Consider the following 18,236-nt stretch of genomic DNA (forward strand, 5'->3'; position numbering starts at 1 on the left):
CTTTGGTCAGCCCGAGGCTATAGTAGAAGACACTTGCCCAAGGTGCCACGCAGTGGGACTGAACCCGGAACCATGTGGTTGGTAAGCAAGCTACATACCACACAGCCACTCCTGCGCCTATTATATATAATAATAATAATTAATTCTGTTTTATTGGCCACAAGGGCTAATATAAATAAAAAAAACAAGTAAGGACAAAGACAGAACGAAGGTTACAAAGCGTTTTGTCCGAAAAATAGAAAAACGTTCGTGTAAACAGTTAGGAAAACAGAGAAAGATTTAACAAATAAAACTCCCAATAGGGGGAGGCACTTCGAAAGGTTACACGTGGAAAAACCCATAAAAGCCACGGGAGCCTGGTCAGAAAAAATAAGAAAGGGGTATAGAGCCCTTTCTCCTTTTACATTACCTTTTTTCTACATAATAATAATATTAAGGATAAAATCCAAAATTACAGGTAAAAACTCAATTATGTGACAGTGGATTTTCATTGATGAGTTCATGAACCTTGGTTCTTTTCCCTATATATATAATCATTTTAGCATCTGCTTTTCTGTACCTGCATGTGCAGGACAAAATTTGTCAGCCAGATGTTGTTTCTGCTGCTAACTCTCACCTGTTTCCAAGCAAGGTAATATTTCCCCCAAATCCTTCAAACACAGATAGCACAAATGGCCCAATTTTTCCATAAGGGATTGCAAATGAATACCATTTCTTGTGTAAATGATGCTTCTTAACAATTAATACAAAATGTCGAAACAAGGAGCCAGGAACACTTACACACAAACACACATAGCAGGCTTCTTTCAGTTTTTATCAGCTAAATCCACCTACAGGTCTTTCATTAGGCCAGGGTTATAGTAGCAACCACTTGCCCAAGGTGTCATAAGGGTGGGCCTGAACTTGAATTCGTGTCATTGCAAAGTGAACATCTTAATCACACGGCCATGTTTGCACCCCCCACATACACACACATAAATTCCACCAGCGTTGTGGAAAAGTTGTGCCCTAAAAGTTTTATCACAACAAGGACGTTCTGCAATGCAGGTCCTATTTTCCCACTGATTTCTTCACAGGGGAAAGAAACAAAGTAAAACAATCCCTTTTGCAGGCGTAAAAGTAACCAGAAATCCCTGAATTTAAAATATTATTTTATTGAAATGCACATTTATGAGATTATTTGATCTTAATATAGTATAGAGAACATAATACTAACTCATTTTAAAGCCCAATGATGGAATCCGTTCGATGGGAGTGGTCCTTTTTCTCATGAAATTGTGGAGAGATTCCAGGAATAACTTTTCATTTGTAAGGATTGAGTCATGTTTATTATATCCATTAAGTTGTTCACGTTTGGGTTCCTGAAATAAATATGTATCAGATTAAAATAATAAACCCATAATAATTCTATATGGTCTTAAAAAATATTAGTTTGAATAACATGAGATTTTTAATCCGATTCCCCTACAATACCTTGCTGTCATCTTTAAAAAAAATATCCTAATGTTTTAAGGAAGGTGGAAGGAGTAATTATTTTTATATCCCTTAGGCAATGATCATTTGATACTATCAATTCTCATGCATTTCAATATGCAAATACTATTTCACCAGTGGTGAAAGCTAACATTTTGTATTTTGTTATGGCACAAATATTAATGAAAATGTCAGCTAGTAATTTGCTGTATTAAATCTCTTTCCATCAAAAGGAGAAGAGAAGGGACAATAAGGTTTGAAAGAACAAGCTTCTAAATAAAAAAGCTTATGTCTGAACGTATGCTTTAAGCATTAAAATTATCTGAACATGTATGTAATGTATAGCCTGAATACAACAATATCTTGTTATAATATTAGAACAAAATAATTACAAATAACTATTCTTTTGGTAACATCAATATTCAGATGATAAGAAGGGAACTTTAGTCTTGATAATATTGTCAGTGAATAGTCACACTGATAAGATGTATGTTTGTTTTTTATTCATGTGTAATCAGAAAAGAGGAAATGTATTTTTTTTATGGAAGAAAAATTTTTTTTCTAGAAAGATAATGAATAACCTACTTTATCAGAGATTCTTATGGCAGTTAATATAATGGGTAAATAAAATAGAACATACATTTGTAGTATATATTTTATACTGAAAATAGGTTTGTATGATAACTGTAGTGGCTAATAAGGATTCATGCTTAATTACTTTGAAATATAAAACCGTTTATCAATTGAAAAATTGACTATTTTGCTGACAAATTTAAATTTAAAGCTGATTATAACAAAAGTTACAATACAGATCATAAAATTATTCAATGAAATCATTAGTTTTTATGGTTAAAATTTTTACAAATTTAAAAAGAAAATTCTGTCCATAAAGTAAATAAACATTTGAATAAAGTCTTACTTTTAAATTTTGTACACTCATTAAAAATCTAAATTTATATTATCACAGTTGTTTAGCGGACAATTGGATCATGAATAACTGCAAGACAAAATTTTACCTCAGTAAAATGACAAAAAAAAAAAAAAAAAGATTATGATGTGATAGGTAGTGCTTCATTTTTATGATTCACTCTTATTTTATTGGAAATGAGCCACCTGTGTGCAGAGCTCTTGTTAGCAGCTTCCAGTTATTTACATGTACAACCGTTATATTCACTCTATTACCACAGGGCTCTGCATTTCTCTGAACAATACGCCTTGGACAGCGAGTATGGCAGTTGGCATCATTCTCCAACCAGACTGCCTCTCCAGGCCTCCATACCAAGTATCAAGCAGTGTACAAGAGTCCAACGAGCAAGGCCGGCAATGCAGCTGCCCCACAGTAGTAGCTCACTTGCTAGTCGACACCCAACCATTGTCTGATGGTACAGATTTTCCTCTCGGTTGTAACAACCATCAAACCATTGATCTAGGATTCCTCACCTCGTAGGTTATCCAATATCTTACTGCCGATGTCTTCACCATATCCCTGGCATGGGTGTCTAAGGAGCTGCTAACATTTTCCCAAAGTGTCACTCCAGTCTACAGACAGAAGGGGCAACTTGCTCTCCCTTTTATGGGCTCCTACCGATGATAGGAAAATAAAGAAGCAGGAAAACCTGCGTAAATCAAAATACCTTCAGTCTGTTGCTGCCATTCGCTTTGTGTCGCACCAGCTGGGTTTCTCCAGGTGAATCTTCATTGCTGTCTGATGATAAGGATGCCCCTTTCTTCAGTTTTATTTTTTTCTTTCTTGGCCTTCCTTTCAAATTGGGTGCTGGAAAATTTTTAAAAATGAAAGAAACTTGAAGAAAAATAAATATACACAAAAAAGATGCGTGAGGATTCACTACTTGTCCCACGTTACACAACAAGTTATAATACCCTTTGTTGATACTTCTAATCTTATCTTTAAAATGGGATGCTTGAATACACATCATACATATGGCTTAGTGGTTAGGATGTTGAATCCTTCATCATAAGATTGTGGTTTTGATTGCTGGACGGGGCAATGCGTTGTATTCTTAAGAAAATCACATCATTTCACGTTGCTCAAGTGCACTCGTCTGGCAAAAAGGAGTAATCTTGTGAGGGACTGGCTTCCTATCCAGGAAGGAATATATACATCAGAGACACCAGGAAACTAGTCCTATGCTCCTAACAGAATAATGTGGACTAAGCATAATATATATACAAATATATATATATATATATATATATTAAATAAAATTAGAAGGAAAATAATTGCAATTATATAATTATAATCCTCATTATGAACCCAAATGAAGGTGTGAGCTGGCAGAAACATTACAGGGCTGGCAAAAACGCTTAATGGTATTTCTTCTGACTTTAAACGTTCTGAGTTCAAATGCCACTGGCAATGACTTAAACTTTCATCCATTCTGGGTCGATAAAATAAAGTACCAGTTAAACACTGGGGTCCATGTAATCGACACTACCCCTCCAAAACTGCTAGTCCGGTGCCAAAATTTGAAACCACTATTAAGCAAAATGGAGTCAGTGAACCAAAGAGAAATTATAGCCTTTTGGACTTAGTTTAGTCTTTATTTTCTCTTAAAGTTAGGCAGGAATTGATTGAGAAACTTCCCAATAGATGTTAGCTTTATTGTGATGTCAGAAATAATGAAAGATAATTGAAAATAATGAATATTTAAGTGAAAAATTTCCTCTCTTAGAAAAGATAATTTTATAAATATTGAAAATCGAAAGAAAATTTTATAAATTTGTTTTAATACATAAAAAAAATTTACATCCAAACACCTTTTTGAAAACATAACTCGCCTTATTTTTTCTTTTTTTTTCTCCATTCAGGAGAAAATTAACTCAAAATCTTTAACCCAAAAAGCAAACATTAGAAATAGATATGAGTATTAATAAAAAAAATTTAAAAATTCCCCATTGATTTTGTACATATGAAAAAATTAGATAAAGTGACCTTTTCAAGGCCTTTGACTACTTTACAATATGAACAATGACTAAGCAACAAAAATGTTAATGTTTGAAATGAACTTAAGTGAAGGAAGAAGACAATGGTGTTAATTTTATCAACTTCAACAAAGACTGCAATATTTCAATATCTTTGAAAATAATAAGATTAAAGTATTCAATCTAGAAGCTTCATCATCAGATAGGTTATGTAAATGTAATTCAATTAGTTATAAAGTAAACAAGCCACAAGTACATAAAACAAAGTGCCACAACTACGTAATTTAGTATGTTCATCATCATCATCATTTAACGTCCAATTTCCATGCTAGCATGGGTTGGACGATTTGACTGGGGACTGGCGAACCAGATGGCAACACCAGACTCCAATCTGATCTGGCAGGGTTTCTACAGTTGGATGCCCTTCCTAACGCCAACCACTCCGAGAGTGTAGTGGGTGTTTTTTATGTGCCACCAGCACAGGGGCCAGACAGGCAGCACTGGCATCGACCATGCTCGAATGGTGCTTTTTACGTGCCACTGGCATAGGTGCTAATTAGGAGGTACTGTCATTGGCCACGACAATGACTTCACTTGACTCAACAGGTCTTTGCAAGTGCAGTTTATTGCCCAGTGATAGAAGGGTACTCTTAAATGGGCCGGTTATGCTGCACTGGCATAGGCCACGGTCTCACTTGGCATGCCAGGTCTTCTCAGTATATATATATATATATATATATATATATATATATATATATATATATATATATACATACACACATATACACCATTGGTATTATGCAAAAATGTTGTAAGTCCAAAATGTTGCTTTTTCAGAGTATGAAAAAATAGTTCCACCATTCCATAGCAAAACCATTGTACTACACTTTGACAATTTTTGATATCTTGGCATCTGAAGCAGCTGGAGATACGATAGTTTGACCAAAAGAACTGGCTATTGCAACCCAAAATAAATATTGAAAAAATAATGCATTTGGCCATACAACAGTTTAACATAATAGCAATCATATATATATATATATATATATATATGCTAATATTGGTATGAGTGTTTCAATCACACATACAAACAATTTATTGCAAATTAAAATTAAATCAAATTAAACAGAATAATTAAGAATTTGAAAGTAGAGAATATATCTTACCTAAGTAATCCCGGCAGATGTCCAAATTAGCCAGATCCGGATCATTGAAGGTTTCTCGACAAAACATAATACGTCCATTCCGTGTTTTCATCATAATGCCACCACAAGCAGCAACAAAGACATTTTTGAAAAACTTTTCCTTAACATTTTCACACCTTCTCGATACTGCTCGGTATCGACAGTAAACGGAAAAGCTGACTATTTTTACCTCGGTACCCAATGGCTTTGTGTCTAAACAAAAACAGAAAAATTGAACAGATTGAACAGATTGAAAATAGTGTGTGTGAAATATTTCAAAACTCAACATATAAACTTTTACTAGTTGTCAATAGCATGCGATATTAGATTCTCAGGTAAGTGATATTATTCTACAACAATTAATTAAATTGTATCTGCTTTGTGTCACATGTACTATATATATATATACCATTTGGAAATTCCAGACCTGCAACTATTTATAACTCTGAAGTAAAGGAGTGTTTAACCCTTCAGCATTCAAATTACTGTCAAATGTAATGCTTATTTATTCACATCATTTTGAATTAATTATGCATCATCACAGAGCTTCCAGATTTCAACGATGTGACTGTTTAATTTTACAATGATATTGTAGGGGTAAGTGTAGAAGGCTGGATCTGGCAGGTTTAAACATGTAACAGAATATTTGGACCCTGATATTGCTGGTTTTAAATGTTAAAAGGGTTAAGCTTATTTCTTTCAAATCATAATCCACACTAATTCCACATTCTTTTATGATTAAGGAAACTAATTTCTTCTGCTTTTTGAATACTTTAGTTTCATTCTTTGATCTACTCTTTCCAACTGATTAATCACAGACTCAACAATGCCCAGGTGTTAATAAAATGATAGCATATGGTAGAAAGCTGATTGGCTATGGCTACCTTGTAGAAGAACAACTTGATAAGATCAAACCAACAATCACTCAAGCTGCTAGACATAGCAGCCAAATCTCCATCAAATCATATGTATAATCTTAGGAAAAGCTTCATTGGATAATGTGGTCCTGGATTCTTGGCACATATGGAAAAGATGGGAGGGCAATAAGGAGTACCCTGATTATAAACCTGCTCAATCTGAGTTGATTTGTGGCTAAATAACTGCAACAGCTTGATAGGGTGACCATTAGAGTCTTGTTCATAATTAATAACTGCATAAGGAAAGACCATGAGTGGGACATCACCACACAACAGTGACAATAAGTGATAAAATCAATGAAAGTATTTACAATCGACTCAGTTAAAATGAATTTAATCAACATTCCATATCCAACAGATCATTTAATTTCTGTTCTTTTGTTGTATTATGTCAAACTTGATCCATTCCAGAATACATCCTCTTAACTCCAGACAAATAAATCTGATCATGACAGCATTTGTTGGCAATATTTAGATCATCTAAATCAGTGGTTCCCAACCAGGGTACATATGACTCCTTGGGGTCCACATGACCGTTGGGAATCTATATAAGATTTTGTTGTTAAAACTTATCAACAATAAATTAGTTATGACTTCCACAATACACAAAATATTTTAACATGTTTTTCATACAATTCCTAATAATTAGAAAAACAATTCAATGCATTTAAACACCAAATGGCTAAGGGGATCCAGTAGAGTTATATATGGGAATCAAAGGAGTCCATAAGCAAAAAATTGTTGAAAACCACTGATGTAAATAATAAAAATAGAATATATTTATAATTGGTTGTAGACTGTAAGCTTCAATTGTTTCAAATTGATCAGAAATATACCAGCTCTTTACATACAAACAATATCACTACTAATACGAGTTTATTTTCTATTGATCAAAGCCAGTTATTGTTAGGAAGACTAGTCCTTAAATATCTTAGTTCTGTTCCTCAGATTAATCTAATAAGGTTCTTTTGAAGTTACTTTATGTTTTTTTTTTCCATTAATGGAGTATGGTGAAAAGATTCAAAGTGAAAGACTGAATCGTTAACAATAAATAGGTAAAGGTCACATGTACTAATATATTCTTACAAGAATATATAATAAAAGGAAACAATCAGGTTTAAAATAATGTGATTAAAAAAAAGAAAGGAGATTAAGTTTGTTTATATTATGAATGAAAAAAGTAGGTGTTAAGACGAGTAATACATTGACAGGACTTCAACCTAACTTGTACTACTTATTTCAGGCTTTGGTATCATTCTTTGCTAACAGCAAACACTTAGTACTTCATTTATCTCTTAAAATCTATAATTAAAAGAAGCTCAAACTGACAAGATCCCGTTGTTATAAGCAGCACCTAATGTCTTCAAAATTCTTAATTTACTTATAATTAGCTTATATACTTCAGATTTTTAAATGATGATGACAAAGATATATATATACTCTTTTATTTGTTTCAGTCATTTGACTGCGGCCATGCTGGAGCACCGCCTTTAATATAGTCATCTAATTTCTATCATTAATGGAGTCTTCGTGCTGTTCGTCATACACCTAAATAAATTTATAGATTCAGAAAGATTTGTTTTTGTTTTTTTGTCATTCTTTCTTCATAAATTCCACTATGCAGAATCTATCTCAATTTTAAAATTTTATATAGAACAGTAATGGCTACTTTTTTTTGCAGTCACAGGTCAATTAGTTTTAACATTCTATCGCTTATTTAATTACTTTTGGCTTAGATAGCTATCACATTTATATGACTAGGTTTTACTGACATACTCATTTCAGTCTTTAGATTGTGGCCATGCTGGAGCACTGCCTTGAATTTTTTTAGTTGACCGAATCAACTCCAGTACTTTTTTTTTTCTTTTAAAGTCTGGTACTTATTCTATCATCTCTTTTGTCAAACTGCTAAGTCACAGGAATGGAAACACACAAACAAACATATATATGCAATGAACTTCTTTCAGTTTCTGCCTACCAAATGCACTCACAAGACTTTGGTCAGCCCAAGGCTATAGCAGAAGATACATACACAAGGTGCCATGGAGTGGAACTAAACCCCAATGGGCAATTAAATTGAACCTATAACATTTCTAAGCCAACAAATGAAAATATTTTCTGTTCCAGTTTATATTTTTCTTATTGTTTTGTTCAATATAATTCCCTACCCATGAATGCATGGCTTTCCAAAATACACTCCTTTGCTTGTTTCAGTCATTTGACTGTGGCCATGCTAGAGCACCACCATTAGCCAAATAAATCAACCCCAGGACTTATTCTCTGTAAGCCTAGTACTTATTCTATCGGTCTCTTTTTGCCGAACCGCTAAGTGACAGGGATGTAAATACACTGACACTGGTTGCCAAGCAATGGTGGGGTTGGAGGGACAAACACAGACACAAACAGAGATATATATATATATGGGCTTCTTTCAGTTTCTGTCTACCAAATCCACTCACAAGGCTTTGGTCAGCCTGAGGCTATAGAAGACACTTGCCCAAGGTTCCACGTAGTGGGACTGAACCCAGAACCATGTGGTTGGCAAGCAAGCTTCTTACCATAGTTCATCTTTTATCCCAAATTTTATATTTCTCTGAAGAAGAAATTCTTACACTGGTTTCAGCCTGTTGGTGCAGCACCTGTTGTAGTAGCACCATATCAAAATTGGTTTATGAAATGGTTAAAAAAAGCTCCCAGTACACAACAGTAAAGTGGTTGGCATTAGAAAGGGCATCCAGCCAAAGAAACGATGCCAAATCAAACTGGAACCTGGTACAGCTCTCCAGCTTACCAGTTCCTGTCAAACCATCCAACTCATGCCAGCATGGAAAGCAGGTGTTAATTGATGATGGAGTACCTTGTATCTGATCTATTTAACAGTGTTTGTGTTCTTTTAATAATAGAATATCAAGAAGATTATCTAAAATTTGCATTAAAAAATGTGAAGATATAAATGAAAATTAAAACTTAACGCTTTAGTATTTAAACCAGACAAATCTGGCTCAAATATTCCACCTATTTTTTTAAGTTCAAATGGGCCAGATCTGGCCTCTCACACCTATCCTTCAATTTCATTTCTAAAAAATATGCACACACAACCTTGAAATCTCAAAGCAGCAACATACTGCAGGATTCAACCAATTTGACAGTAATTTTAATACTAAACAAATAAAATTCAAATAAGTATTGTGGTTTTTCCCAAGTATATAAAAAAAATTTGGTAAATTCACACACACACATGCATGTAATCACTGGCTTTACATGCATGAAAAGTGATTTAATACATCAGTCATCATGATCTGATTAAAAGTTATTTCAATAAACTGCAGATCATTACATTATGTCATTCATTGTGCTACATATAGCTTATTACTTGCCTAAATGCATGCAAAAAAACCCAAAAAAACAACCTAATCTTTTGCTTTTATAGACATTAAATAATGAAAATAATTCCAATTTTATATATGTTCCCCAACAAAACAGAGCTTTAAATAAAAACACTGAAATATTCGATGAGAAGTTGAGATTTTTATTTTTGCCTCTCTTAAAATAAAACTGGGAAATAATATTTTAATTAACATTAAATTAGTTCTGCCCAATTTAATTCAACTTCTGAATCCCTTACAGCAGTCTATATTATACTATTCAACCATTTAAACAACAATCCCACACACAAATCTAAATAGTTCAAATAATAATACTTTGAAAAATAAGCTTAAATCTGTAAAAGTTACAATTAATATTATTCTTCACATGTCCATAAAAATGAATAACGTTGCTACATTTAACCCAATTATCATTTCCATGTAGCTTAGTGAAATTTAGGGTTTTAATATAAACGGAAGAACAGATAGAGGCTTCAGTAAAATAGCCTTGTCTCGCTAAGTGTAAATAGGCAGTATACAGAAGGATCAGTCTCCTACAGTAAGTAGCTACAGCAGCAGTGTAAAAATTAAGGAGTGAATTCAGTGCTGTGTCTTATCAGTGATATACTGACACCATCTCCTGGAAGGTTGTCTCATCTGCATTGTGGTAAGAAGATGAGAAATATACAGGCTTCTTTGCAAGATATACTAATATCATGAAGAATTCAGTGTGTCAACTAGATTACTATCTCCTAATTAAGGGGTTGAAACGAGTTTAGATTCTTTCAATCATATAAAGCATTAGGAGTACTTAAACATTTTGCTGGAAAATCAAATTCAAGGGGCTTATATTTTAGTGTGTGCGTGTGTGTGTGTGAGAGAGAGATAGAGAGAGAAGGCACACAGGTCCGTGATTAGGGCATTCGATTCACAATTGGAGGGTCATGAGTTTGATTCTTAACAGTGTCCTTGAGCAAGGCACTTTATTTCATATTGCTCCAGTCCACTCAGCTGGCAAAAAATTGAGTTGCACCTGTAAGTAATTCAAAGGGCCGGATTGTGTCACGTTCTGTGTCATCACGAATTTCCCTGAGAACTACATTAAGGGTACATGTGTCTGTGGAGCGCTCAGCCACTTGCATGTCAATTTCACAAGCAGGCTGCCCTGTATCATCAGACCAACTGGAACCCTCGTTGATGTAACTGATGGAATACCAGTTCATGTGTGTATGTAAGAAACTGGCCAGAACAAGGACTTCAAGCCTATAATTTTTAGGGTGCAGAATGGGAATTTGGGGCATTCATATGAACTAGAAATTGAGAAGTCACAGACATTGCTTAACAAAATGCATTTTTTATTATTATTATTTTTTTTTTTTTTACACTGATGCAAACTGTATAAATCACATGAGATAAAGGATACTGCTGTTATTGAAAGCTGCGATAATAATGAGCACTGGTTTCTTTCACTTTAAAAGCTATTATGAAAATATAAAACTAATAGTATGTTTTTTTTTTCAATACATCAACTATGAAAAAAGATAATTTTATATTGAACCTCTTTGAGTTCATTTATTTGTTGATCTATTTTATTTTGACTTACAAGTCTTGAATTATCATGATCACTTCTGTTTACTAACACTTGTCACTTCTAATAAATGTTAAAATGATTTAATTAGGATTTCAGACAAATAAAGACAAAAACAAACTCACCATAAAATTTGCGTTCCTTTTTAATTTCATTCAATTTTATACTATGGTTGACATCGGGAAGTTCTTTTTGAAGCATTTTCACAGATTCTAAGCCAGAAAGTACATCATCCTCACATACACCAGGAGATCCAAATGTCCAGTTGACATTATGAACAATAAGTTTGACGAGATCTTGTAACCTCAGCACCAATTTTTCAGACAGAGCAAACACTTCATCCTAAAAAGAGAAAATAATATATTTAAACTAAATTAATCAAATTACATGGGGGAAGAATCAATAGTCATCTAAACCAAGGCAGCAACCTGGATAAACTGTTATTGTGTTGGGTAAAGTGCTTAGCAACATTTTATCTGCCCTTACATTTTGAGGTCAGTTTTGCTTTTCATCCCTTTGAAGTAGATAAAATAAATACCAGTTGAGCACTGGGGTCGATGTAATCAATTTACCCTTGTCCCCAAAATTGTTGGCCCTATACACACATTTAAAATTAATATCTAAATGTTGAGGTTTATTATAACAAAAGAATTTCTCTTACAAAAAATTAAATTCTTTGAAACTAATATAAAGCATTGAAATGAAAAAAAAAAAATTATATCATAAATTGGCTGTAATTATTAAGAGAAAAGATAATTTGTGTTTCACTGATTATGTTAAGATTTTATTGAATAGTCACATGAAAATAGTTGAATAACTATTTTCAACCAATTAATAATAATAATAATAATAATAATAATAATAATAATAATCTACATAATTGAGAGCTTCCATCTCCCCACCTCCTCCTAGTCTGAGATTTGGAATAGAATCATGCTTTTCTTATGTAATTTAAAGAAGACAATGACCTTTACTAGCTCCTCCTAAATATTTAAAATACTTATTGCACTCACTCTTCTTCTTCTTAGCAAACACTTTCTGGGCTATGCTCCAATAATTTACACAACCTTTATTGTATCTAGAGTTAGGTTTCCGCCAAGCTATTTCTTATGAATTAACTTCAAAAGAAAAGAAAACATTAACTGCTCTAACCTTCCCAACCTTAGTTATTAAGAGTTCAAATCAAGTTGCAACAATTATGCTGTATCCTTATATTATAGGATGGATAAATGAAACTGAATTTGAAAATTAAAAATAAAGAAAAAAAATTTTATTTTCCAAGCAAAACAAAGAAAGACGGCAGAAGGAAATTATTTAAATATGCATGAACTAGTATCTTGAAATTTTAATATTTATGCCGGTCTATTATTAATGAGCTGCTTCTTATTAATAATTGCAAATAATTTTCTCTATTCATCAACTGCACCAGTTCATAGTGGTTTCAAATTTTGGCACAAGACCAGTAATTTTGAGGAAGGGGTAAATTGACTACATCAACCCCCCCCCCCCCCCGTACTTAACTGGTACTTATTTTTATCGACCCCAAAAGGATGACAGGCAAGATTGGCCTTGGCAGAATTTGAATTCAGAACACGAAGATTGACAAAACGCCATTCTCAAATGTAATGCTTGTTCATATTGCTTTGAATTAATCATGCCTCAAGATGAAGCTTCATGGTTTCAATGATGTGACTGTTTATTTTTGAATGACACTGTAGGATAGGTTTGAACATAAAACAGGGTACCTGGACTGGATATGACCAGTTTGGGTGCTAAAGGGTTAATAGGAAAGGATTCTTTGCATGTTGATGAATATTATAACCAGCATCATAGTCTCAACATCCACTTTTGCATGGGTCAGACGGAATTTACTAAGATAAATGTGCCGCAGCCAGAAGTCCTTCCTATCGCCAACTATCTCCTGTTTCCAAGCAAAATTAATATTTCCACATGGCTGGACATGATTTCATGGAAGACTGGAAACAAATAACTCTGCTTGTATGATAGGAACACTAATTTTACAATTATTGCATGATGTCAAGATTATGAAGGCACAAATACATGAACTTTTAATGTTATTTTTTTTGTTTTGTTATACTTAATTTACTGTTTTTGCTTTTCAAACACAAAGAGCAAAAATATCAAATGCTCTATTATTGTTATAAGTAAATTTGTGCTTTGACATTCATTTTTTGGTTTTATTTAATCAATAATGAGCAGGCCTTGGATGATAGACTGACCAAAGGCTTAACTGGATTTGGTAGACAGAAACTGAAAGATATACACACACACACGTGTCTGTGTTTTGTCTTGACATTAGCTGTAAAATGAGCCTCACAAACATACAAATCTTCCATAAAAACATGTCTGGCCAAGGAGAAGCATTACTTTCTTGCAAACAGGTAAGGGCTGGTAACAAGAAGTGCATCCAGTCAAAGAAAATCTACATTAAATTCTGTCTGACCCATGCAAGCACGGAAAGTGGACAATAAAATGACAATGAGGACGATGAAAATAAATTTAGCTGTTCAAAAGTTTTACATCCAATATGTTATCATTAACTCACTTTAAACAAGACCACATTACAGTTTCAATAGTTGATACACTAACTGTCCACTTTTCCTCGTTACCTTATTTATATAATACTACCATTGATAGATTCATTAAGCAACCTACACCATTTTTATAAAGAGAATATGTCCACAATCTGACTGTTACTGATAATATTGGATACTAAATGATTATAGCACCATCATTCTTTTAAGTGAGCAATTACAGCACTATTTTCAAACAATTAGAACATCTCTTGTGCCAACTCATTCTGTACCAGCATTTTGCAGGTACCTCATGTAAATACTTTTTATGGTTAAAAATGCAAAAAATGCATATTAATTGCAATTTGGGCCTCGAGTACCAGATGATAAAAATATGACCCACTAGATCCCAGCAAAGAGGAAGAAAGAACTCATTTTACTTAGATGAGAGGTAATATTCTTTTCTACTCTAGGCACAAGGCCCGAAATTTTGGGGAGGGGGCCAGTTGATTAGATCGACTCCCAGATAAGAGTTATATTACAATAGGCAAAACAAATTGTCCAAAAGACAGAAAAGCTCCAGTGAGAATGCACACACAGAAGAGAGACTGAAATGCAAGGACACAACAGGATGAATGCCACGTTTGCATGTTTTAACATGCAAACGTGGCATTCATTGGTTGTCTTATTTCTAACAAATGACCAATGAACTTAAATATTGCGTTCTGAAAGTTTTAGATAGTTACATTGTGTATCAGGTTATCAATGTACAGGAATTAGCAAGGAGAATATTCAAAATTCATAATAACCAAGTTATTAACAGCAGGATCAAGCCATCAATTTATGCTTCAAGAGAAAAATATTAAGAAAAATGATAATTGTAAAAATAAATTAAAATATTGTTGAAAAAAATAAAAGTAATTTTTAAAAACATTGATATAATGTCTCATGATTTTGTTTTCAATAACATTTTCTCTTAAAAAATTGAAAGAAAATCTCCACTTAGAAATATAAAATTACCAGTCAAAAATAAACTCATCAGTTAACCATTTAACATTTAAATTGGTCATATCCGGGCCAAATGTTCTTTCTTTTTTATGTTGAAACTAGCTAGATCTGGCTTCTAACATCTACCCACACATTTTAAAAATAAACAATCACATCTCAAAGCTATGAGACAATACATGATTAATTCAAAACAATGTGAATAAATAAATAAATAAATAAGCATCACTTTTGGCAGAGTAATCTGAATGCTAAAGGGTTAAACATTTTCTCAAGAGCTCTTGCAGCAGTATTTTGAATTATAAACTGTACCAATCAGATTCTTAGCCAATGCTTTGCAGCGTATTTAATATAAATAAGTAAAAATATATGTAATTATACCAATTTATAAAAAATCATTAATAAAAAAAAGAGAAAATAGAAGTTTCTTCTCTTTTCCCCAACTCCATGAATTTCATGAAGTTCTTAAATTCACAAAACATTTTTTTTCATGTCTCAATAACTGGCAACATTTAAGGCACAACTTGAAGCATACTTCAGAGTCTGGATAAGCAGTGACAAGAATGTTTTCCTGAAACAGAAATAATTTACAAACCAACTTAAAAACTTTTTCTATCAATACTTTCCGTTTCAAGTGGTAACAGTTGTTATAAACACTTTGAACAAAAACATTATGACATATTACTTAACATTTTAAACATCCAGAACAACTCACTCAACAAGTAGCAGTGCTATTTATTAACTGAAAAGTGGGTGCAGCAACAGCTTCAACATATATTTTTTCCACCAATTTTTATTATCATTATTATTATTATTATTATTATTATTATTATTATTATTACTACTATTCATTTCAGTTCACTGTGGGGGTTTTTTTTGGGGGGGGGGGGGGGGATCTCACAGAATTATGGCATTTCCCTCTTCAAACTTAAGTCATACTAAAAATATTCAGAATCTTTAAAATAGGACAACATTCATATTTCATGAAAAATGAAACTGCTACTCAATTCCTACTATCATTCTTGTTTAACCCCAACCTATCTGAGACCACCTCTGGTTCTATGTTACAAACGTTCACGGTTAAATTTATTAAAATTGAAACCTTCCATCAAAATTCCATGCTAATTTATGTCCTAAACACCAGCTAAATAATGACAAAATTATTTTACTACATTGTTCATTATTTTTCCAAATTTTTTAATCAAAGGCAGCATATTTCAATTGAAATATGGTAACAAAAAAGGATCTAAAAAATGATTTACAGTAGAATTAAATTTGAAGAGATTTGTGTTATCATGAAGAAGAAATATAAAAGAGAAACTGGTTTTATAATTAAGCAAAAGTAATATACTACAAGTAAAGATTTTAATTATAAAATATAATGAACTGAAGGATTATCTTTAAAATATTTCTCAAAAAGCTATTCAACTTGGGTCAAGTGTAAGCAATAAGTTTAGCAAAGACACTTGAACTTGTTAGCAAAATGATGCAGCTATAAATCACGACAGAAGAAAAACACAAAGTGCTCCCCACAAAACCCTCAATCAAGCCAGCTATTGATAACGACATAGAGATAATTTTTGAAAGTTAATAAAAATGAAACACATATCTAACGAACAAAATAATGTTAAGTTTGTTACCAGTGATCATTTTGATACATTAAAATACAAAAATTGAATTTTATATTGTGTCCTCAGGAATGGAAATACACAAAACAAAGTCATTATAGAGTATCAAATAAAACACCTGGCAGAATTTGTTTCACTTCTATAAGATCTGAGTTCATACCCTGTCAAAGCCAAGCTTTACCTTTCAAACTGCCATGGGTTGATAAATGATAAATGAGGGATCAGTGAAGAATTGTAGTGGATTTGTAAAATTGTTAAAGCACCAAATGAGATGTCTTGCCTTCTGATGTTATTAACATCTGCTACAAGACTGGTACCAAATTGTATTAACCTTGCCATTAGGACTTGGACAGAGACAGACCATAACAAAATTTATTAATTATTTCTCTCTCTCTCATGCATACATACACTATGTTTTCCATACATACATACATACACACACACATACATTATCTTTTCCATACACTATCTTTTACATGTTTCAGTCATTAGACTGCGGCCACGCTGGAACACTACCTTCAAAGGTTTAGTCAAACAAACTGATCCCAGTACCATTTTTTTTTTCTGTTTTAAAGCTCGGTACTTATTCCATCAGTTTCTTTTACATATCATTTAATGTCCACTTTCACATGTTTGCATGGGTCAAACGGTGCAGATGTTCTATGGCTAGATGCTTAATAAATTGTATCCTTAATAAATTGTTCAATACAGGCACAAGACCAGCAATTTTGAAGAGGAATTAGTCAATACACACTATTTGGTAAACTGGAATCTGAACCAAATGAGCACAGTACTTGAAGCATGCACTCAAGCATGTAATGAGACTCACCCATTTATCAGTGTATGAAGCTACTGATAATATATAAACATACAAGTTCCAGTCAGTATACAAACAGCAGAAAGGGTACCGATTTCTATTTGAGAGATGAGGAATTATGTACATTATTTACATTTGACAGATATTTGTTGTCTTCATCTTGTTTGTTGTTAGCACAATGTTTCAGCTGATGTACTCTCCAGCCTTCATCAGGTGTCCTGTGGGGAATTTTGAACCTGGGTTCTCATTCCTAAGGTATTTTTCCGATTTTATTATTATTCAGGTCACTGCCAGGAATCGAACTCAGATTGCACTCTTTTAACCACTACACCACATACCCGTAACCACTGCACCATATGCAGAAAGGACCCACAACAAAAGCTTAAATCATATAAAGAAAAAACAAAAATATGTCCAAGTGTGATGTCTTTAACCCTTTAGTTACCATATCTCTGATGAAATGCACTGCATCTAGTTTAATTTTGAAAATAATGGAAAATTTTGAAAAATAACTCTTTATTAAACTAGTGTTTGGAACACAAACATGGAATTTTGAAGGAGGTTTTAATTCAGATCACTTTGAAGCAGGATGTTTGAATCATAGAATTAAGGTCACAGGTCGCAGGCATGCAGGCGGGTGGGTTGGTTGGTATCAAAAGAGTTAAAAGAGATGACTTTCATTACAACATTTTCTATGTAAGTGATTTCTCTGAGCTATCATGTTTTTCCACAACAATAATAATCCTCTCTACTATAGGAACAAGGCCTGAAATTTTGAGGGA

At 33.0% G+C, this 18,236-nt stretch overlaps 1 protein-coding gene across 1 annotated transcript in view; it reads right to left on the reverse strand.

Annotated features, from left to right (window-relative positions):
• The window catches only part of LOC106871845 (uncharacterized), a 71,067-nt gene that overhangs the window by 17,492 nt on the left and 35,339 nt on the right, over positions 1–18,236 (reverse strand). The window contains exons 3-6 of the mRNA XM_089340761.1: positions 11,596–11,812; positions 5,583–5,813; positions 3,108–3,247; positions 1,217–1,361 (exon numbers count right to left, since the gene is read on the reverse strand). Coding sequence (XP_089196887.1) covers positions 1,217–1,361; positions 3,108–3,247; positions 5,583–5,813; positions 11,596–11,812 — 733 coding nt within the window. The remainder of the gene's footprint in view (positions 1–1,216; positions 1,362–3,107; positions 3,248–5,582; positions 5,814–11,595; positions 11,813–18,236) is intronic.

This window comes from Octopus bimaculoides, chromosome 2 (genome assembly GCF_046866305.1).
Source record: "Octopus bimaculoides isolate indiv1 chromosome 2, ASM4686630v1, whole genome shotgun sequence".
NCBI lineage: Eukaryota > Metazoa > Mollusca > Cephalopoda > Octopoda > Octopodidae > Octopus > Octopus bimaculoides.